Here is a 7,500-nt window from a genome sequence, read left to right as displayed (position 1 = left end):
ATCATTTTTCTCTACTCTTTTTCTTTCCTTCTTCTTTTTTTTTTTTTTCCACAAAGGACAAGTACATTGCCTTTGAAGAAGAAGAAGAAGAAGAAGAAGAAGACGAAGAAGAAGAAGAGAATTATTGGCAAAAAGAATGGAAGAGTCAAGGTGGAAACCGTAGTTGAACATACATAAGTATCATCTATTATAGGTAGGATGCCAAGCGTGACTAATGACGCGGGGCCGTAAAAAGAACCTAGCACATTGTGCCAGGAATTCATTCAGAGAAGTTTTACGCATTAGACTCGATCCAATCAGGTGTAGGGACCGGCCTTTCGTAGATGCGAGATGAACGAAGGGAGGGGCGGGAAGGGGCGGAGGGGGGAGGGGTAGTAGCGCGGGAGAGTGGGTAGAGGGAAGGAAGAAAAAAAGGGAGCAAGGGTAATTGTATTTTAATACCCATCAAAAATCAAGGTCGTGCGTTACGTCCACTCATTATAATATACATTATTTTTTTTGCTGTTTCTTTACGTCGGTACTTTACGCGACAATAAATCGAGACGAACAAAAAAAAAAAAAAGAACGGAGAAAGAATAGGAGGAAAAAAAATAGGGAAAGAGAGAGAGGGAGAACGAGAGAAAAGAAACAAAAAAGAAAAAAAATTGAGAATAATAATAATAATAATAATAATAATAATAATAATAATAATAATAATAATAACGACAACAACAACAACAATAACAATAATAATAATAATAATAATAATAATAATAATAATAATAATAATAATAATAATAATAATAATAATAATATAACTGAGAAATAAATTTCCTGGCAAAGGCCGATTGTGCAATGATGTGACCAAGTGTCAAGAGCACGAGAGCCAACTTCTCTCATGATTTTGCATGAGTGTGTAATAAGTTGCGTGAAGTGCAGCTATATCGGACGTGCGTGTATATTACGCATCGCACACACACACACACACACGCACCTGAATGCATGTATGCACACATAACACACACACGTACAACGCAGATATGTGCGCGTACGGCATGCATGCATATATAAATGATTCGTGTATATACGCGTTTCGTGTGAACGTACGCGCGCACTCGACGTCTCGTTAGTAACATTATCGGTGACTAACGACTGCCATCTCGTCAAGGTCTTCTCGCCTCTCGGATGATGCACCACCACCTCATCCTACCCCACTCTTTTCGTCTCTTTTCCCCTCTCTTTCTTTCTTTCTTTCTTTCTCTCTCTCTCTCTCTCTCTCTCTCTCTCTCTCTCTCTTTCTGTACGTATATGTGTGTGTGTGTGTGTGTGTGTCTGTACGTACACGTTCATAAGAGAGGAGACCAGCCTCGTACGTATGTACGCTCCTTTTTCATTCCACTTGACATTCTATTTCTCTCTATTACGCTTGGAATAGATTGTTAGTTTGAAAGAAATAGATTTTCCTTCTTTTCTATCTCTTTCAAACTAATTCCAATGATACATTTGAAATATTTCATTGAAAATATTTGATCTATTAAAATATATGCATATTTATAATAGATATAAATTCAAATGTCTTCTGTCATATCTATTTGCATGCATTGTTATAAATATGAAACTCGTTACGTATAGATCAGTCTGTGTGTGTGTTTGTGTATGTGTGTGCATAAATAAATAAATAAATAAATAAATAAATAAATAAATAAATATATATGTATATATATATATATATATAATTTTTTTTTTGTCGAGAATAATAATTTATAGATATTTGTATCGAGGAATATGATTTTTGTACGTAAATCTAATTTCTTTCGTTTTCTTCTTTTCTTTGTTTTTCTTTTCGGCCCAAGAAAAATGCAATTTCACTTTTTTCCTTTATTTTCTATTTTTCTTCTCGTTCTTTTCGTTTTCGTCGGCGGTCTCTTTCCATTGCCAAGAACATAAATTCTGTTGTCCGTTTCGTTCTCCGACAATTGGACAGTTAAATGCAAAAGGATGCAACAACAGTATTATCGTCCCTCAACATCCTGTCCTGTGTTTCCGTTTATCGATAGATTTACATATTTCTATTTTCATTTTTTTTCTTCTTCTACTTCTCCTTCCGTTTTTTCTTCCTTTTTTTTTCTTTTTGCTCTCCTTCTGCTCTTTACGAACTGTTTTCCCCCCCTTTTTTCTTTTCGCAAGAATGCAATATATTATCGCGTAATTGTCGATGGTATTTTTTTCCTTTTTTATTTTTTTTTTCTTTTTTTTTTTTTTTTTTTTTAAACAAGTCGTAAAGAGAACATTGTGAATAATAAAAAATTGTGAAAATACGTGAACGAACGGTTACCATGAAATACGACAAATATTTGAGATTCTTTTTTTTCAATGTTTACGACCGCAAAAAAGTATGAAAAAAATGGAAGGATAAAAAAAAAAAAAAAGAAGAATTTATGAAAAAGGATAAAAGGGAATAAAAAAGGAAAGAAAAAAACAAAAAAACAAAAAACAAACAAATGTGAATTTCGCAGATAAACGACTGTAACAAATTTGAATAGTACCTGGTGAGTACGATGAATGGTAATGGAAGAATATTACTCTTTTATGTTCTTTTTTTTATTTTTTTCTATATATTTTTTCAAACATTATTTCTATATCTTTTTTTTTTTTTTTTTTTTTAATATTTTTGTAACTCCACTCTACATTTTTAATCCTCGAAACTATTGCGGTATTGAACTATTGCGAAGAAGAAAAAAAATAGAACAAAAAAAAATATATATATATATATATACATATAAAATAATAAAAATAATATAAAAGTTCCATGAGAATATGTATATATGTATGTAGATAAATATATACACGAGAGGCCGTTATTATATCACGGCCGAACGTATTGCACTCACTCGATCGTACTTATCTCACATTTCTGTCGCCCACAATCGTCCGCGAATCGTATTTTACAATGTCACACATGGCGTCAGAACGTCATTTCGCATTACTCAGTTGGTAATAACGCTCGTTTTTCCACGATTTTAGAATCACTAAAATATATATATATATATATATATATATATATATATATCTCTTTCTCTCTCACACACATATACACACATCCGTCCTTGTTTCACTAATTTACTTGCTAATACGTCCATCTGCATTCGTCATTTTTTGTATTTGCTTTAACATCTTTGATTATACGTATGTATATGTATTCAAGCTTACACATATATTTATGTATATGTATATATATATATATATATATATGAATAAATAAATATGTGTATATGTTTAACACATGTGCGAGGTTATCGGCTGCGTTCTCGAGCAAAACGATATTCCTGGAAAGAAACCGCGATGACTCATTTTTGGCAGTCTCGCCGGTTACTCCGAGGTTCATTCGCATCGATTCGTTTACATGCAACATATGCATACATATATATATATATATATATATATATATAATGGCATATACATAAATTTATATATATATATATATATATGTATAAGCGTGGATGCATTTGAAAAGTGCATAACTTAACAAAGAATATATATTTTCTTCGGATATTCGATCTGATGTAGGAATAGGTTTTGCATTTATATTGTTCATATATCTACATATATACATATGTATATATATATATGTATATATATAAGTATATATAGGTAGATATATGCATATGTAGTTAGGGTATATAAATGTGCAAAGAGTGGACGTAACATACATCTTATGGAGCTCGGTCCAACGATCCGTTATTTACACAATTTATGCATTATAATCGAGTGATTTCGAGTACTTCGAGAGAGGATGTATCGTTACAAGGTCGAGTTAATGCACGAGGAAACATAACACGTGACCGAGGATCAAACAAGCAGTTAAGTTAGTTAGTTAGAGAGAGAGAGAGAGAGAGAGAGAGAGAGAGAGAGAGAGAGAGAGAGAGAGAGATGAGAGAGAGACTTGTCTGATCCTAATGGAACGTTAACTAGAATTAATATCCTCATCACACTATGCGCTAAGCTTTGTTAGTTATTTTCTTAAAAGAAGAATATATTTAAATACGTATTGATAATTATCGATAATCATTGTGCCATAAGGACAAATGTTTTTACGTCGATTCAATTATCTTAAAGTACACGGAATAAATAATATTAAAGTACGAATAGTAATAATAATAATAATATTTAATAAAAGATAAAATTAAATTATTGCAATAGTAATAGATAGGTGATGTTGATGTTGACGATAACGATGACGATGAATCGTAGTGATGATGATGGTGATGGTAGGAAGAGAAGGAATGAAAAAAATGAAGGGTGGAAAAAAAAAAAGAAAAAAGAAAGAAAAAAGATTACATGGAACGCGTGACTGACCCTACCATGAGAGTCGACCTCACCCAAAAATAGCACTTTCGGTTGTTCCCTTCGAGATTCAGAGAAGAGAGACAGAGAGAGAGAGAGAGGCAGAGAGAGAGAGAGAGAGAGAGAGAGAGATACCAAACGAGTATATAACCACGACTACAAACAACTACTACCACTACTAACGAAGTCATCACTACTATCAAGCACATTAACGAAGCAACGGGTCGAGTCAGGCTATATGAACTTAGTTGTAGGATGGGAACCAGTGAACTTGAACCCTGAACGCTGGTCAGTTTTATAGGTAAGTTGTTGGAGTTGAATCAGGTGTTAGAGGGATCCAACATTTCGACCTACATACAAACAAGATCTCTCTATCTTTCTCTCTCTCTCTCTCTCTCTCTCTCTCTCTCTATTCTCTTCCTGTCCCTTCTTTTTCCTTTTCTTCTTTTCCTTTTTCTTTTTCTTACAAACGTGCATCAGGATTTCAGTTAAATCAGGCGCACGCGCCACACAGAAACGAGAACAGCTGCAACTTTCCTTCCTACCACTACCACGATTTACTACTACCACTACTATTACTACTAATACTACTAATACTACTATTACTACTACTACTATTACTATTACCACTACTATCGTCTTTTCTCGTCAATGATCTCCTTTTCCTATCGTCTGTCCTCGGCATATGGCCTTGTCCCGACAATGTTCATGGTGGCTTCAATGGCAACGAAAATCTAATAAGAAATTTTCAAAAGTTAAGACTTCACACTTCCGTCCGAATTCTTCTCTATTTGTTTTTCTATTTTTTTTTTTTTTTTCCTTTTCTTTCCTTTTTTCTTTTTTTCTTTTTCTTTTATTTTTATTTTTATTTTATACTTCCTACGATATACACGTATCAACTTCATCAACGTTTTCGTTCCCAATTGGACCAATGTCAATAATATTAATATTCAGAAATAATTACGATCGACGTTATTTCAATCATTATACTCGATAATATTACGATTCCTCGTTAAAATCATGTCAATCGCGTTATTTCAATCATGCGATTAGATAAATAAATAATTATTAAATGATGATATTAAATAATATCGAGATCGACGTTATGAACATTTGAGCGTACCTTTTTCTCTTTTCTTTTTTTTTTCTTCTTCTTTTTTTCATTGATATTAATAATTTGGAATCGACGTTATGAACGTTCCAATATAAATTTCTGCTTTCTTCTTCCCCCCTCCCCCTCCACCCTTCTCTTTAGAATCTTCAATAAATCATGTCAAGTATTGTTTCATAACGAAACAATTTAATATTTGTATTATTATATATATGCAATTTCGTATTGGTATTAATAATTCGATCGACATTATGGACACTTTCGTTTCATATATATTTAGATATCCTTCGATAAATCATGTCAAACATTTATTTCCATCGTCATTAGATACGTGCCAAATTACAAAATCTTATTAATAATTTGATCGACTTTATTAAGATAAACGTTTCTTAGTATATAATTAAAATTTAATTTTAATCAGAGTTAAATCAAAATACAAGTTCAATTCAAATTAAACTTCTTGATTCAATGATATTAGATGAAAACATTTAACAAGCTCTTTGCTCGATATCGATTTATTTTTTATATCGTAAGTAATAAAAAAAAAAAAAAAAAAAAAAGAAAAAAAAAAAAAAGAAAAAAAAAATGATAATGAAAAGCAAACAAATTTATATAATCAAAGAGAAAAGAGATTTGACGATGAAAAAAAGGATCGATCGGATAAATCACGGACAATGGAAGACGATGACTAATTCGAAAGAACTATTGGAATTAGGAATAGTGAAGTTTTTAATAGGAAATAAGAAAAAAAAAAAAAAAAAAAAAAAAAAAAAAATAAAAAAAAGGAAAAAAAGAAAAGAAAAAGGACGATGGACAAAAAAGTACGAAGAGATTTGCGAACAAGACGCACGTGTATTGTCGGCGATATGCCGTGTGACCTTGTACGGATCTCGACTGGCTATTACTAGTATCAACAGTGGTATTAGTAGATATTAGAGTAGTGTAGCATAGTAATAGTGTAAAACTAATCACACTTCTTTTTATATACTTGCGTTCTATGTGGAAGAACTTTTCCTTCCTCTTTCGAGAATCCGTCGTATGAAATACCATTACTATTATTAGCATTAAAATTAACATTGGTATTAGTAAAAAGAGAGGAGAAGGTCGAACCCACATATACATATAGATCGAACATATATATATATATATATATATATATACACACACATATAGGTCGGCTATGTTAAATCATCGAAGAAAATAATTTTTAACAAGTTAGAAAAAGACAAGGAAGAATAGAATCGATTGTTCTAATGCTGTAATATCGTTTCCTAGTCTTATTAACAACATGACAAGAAATATCTTTCATAATCATTGATGATTCACGATCGAGTATTTATCAAGATCAATAAGTTCGTTAGTACCTACATACGCAAAATAAATAATCGACTTATTAAAATAAATACGTATAAATATGTCTATTATTGAACTTCTTAATAAAATTTATGTAACACGCCCTTTCTTTATTATTTTTTTTTTGTTTTCTTTTACGACATTTTCAATACATTTTTATTTAATTCAAACGTTTAATCGTATTATATTGATTGGCATCAAGAAGATCCATTCGATATAATATATAACGAATAAATGAATGTATTCATTAAAATTAATTTGTAATCTAAAATATAATTCGAAATTGATGATTTATTAAAATATTTATATCTTAATCTCTCTCTGTCTCTCTCTCTCTCTCTCTCTCTCCATCTCTCTCTCCTCAAACCCTTGTCGTTCCGCCGTCATCTTATTTTTCATTTTTTTTTGCTTTTTTTTTTTTTTTTTTCTTAAATAATAGATTTAACAAAAGATATCATCGAAATTAAAGGAGACGGACGAATGGAACGTACGTAAATATATACACACATATGTATATATATATGTATATATATATATATATGAATGAAAAGGTGGCAGGTTAGATTATTTTTCATTATTTCTTTCTTATTTGTTAGCCTTAAACAACAAGTTTATCTTGCAAGATATCGCAATTTATTCGCGTGTCATTCGGTCTCGTAAACGAACGTGTACCGGTGTCTCTTTAAAAGCGTTGCCGAGCATTACAAGCGATA

General features: G+C 31.3%; 1 protein-coding gene across 4 annotated transcripts in view; it reads right to left on the bottom strand.

Annotated features, from left to right (window-relative positions):
- LOC124424200 (period circadian protein-like) overlaps nucleotides 1-7,500 on the bottom strand; it is a 180,958-nt gene that overhangs the window by 39,440 nt on the left and 134,018 nt on the right. Inside the window, exon 5 of one of the 4 annotated variants that reach the window (XM_046962927.1) lies at nucleotides 3,438-5,057. The exons of 2 other annotated variants lie outside the window; for them this stretch is intronic. In XM_046962927.1, coding sequence (XP_046818883.1) covers nucleotides 5,041-5,057 — 17 coding nt within the window. In that variant the 3' untranslated portion in view covers nucleotides 3,438-5,040. Of the gene's footprint in view, nucleotides 1-3,437; nucleotides 5,058-5,123 lie in introns of those variants that run through there. One more of the 4 variants, XM_046962922.1, reaches the window with a different exon arrangement.

The sequence above is a fragment of the Vespa crabro genome, chromosome 5 (genome assembly GCF_910589235.1).
Source record: "Vespa crabro chromosome 5, iyVesCrab1.2, whole genome shotgun sequence".
NCBI classification, from domain to species: domain Eukaryota; kingdom Metazoa; phylum Arthropoda; class Insecta; order Hymenoptera; family Vespidae; genus Vespa; species Vespa crabro.
Note: the sequence above shows the minus strand (reverse complement) of the source record. Positions and strands in the feature narration are given on the sequence as shown.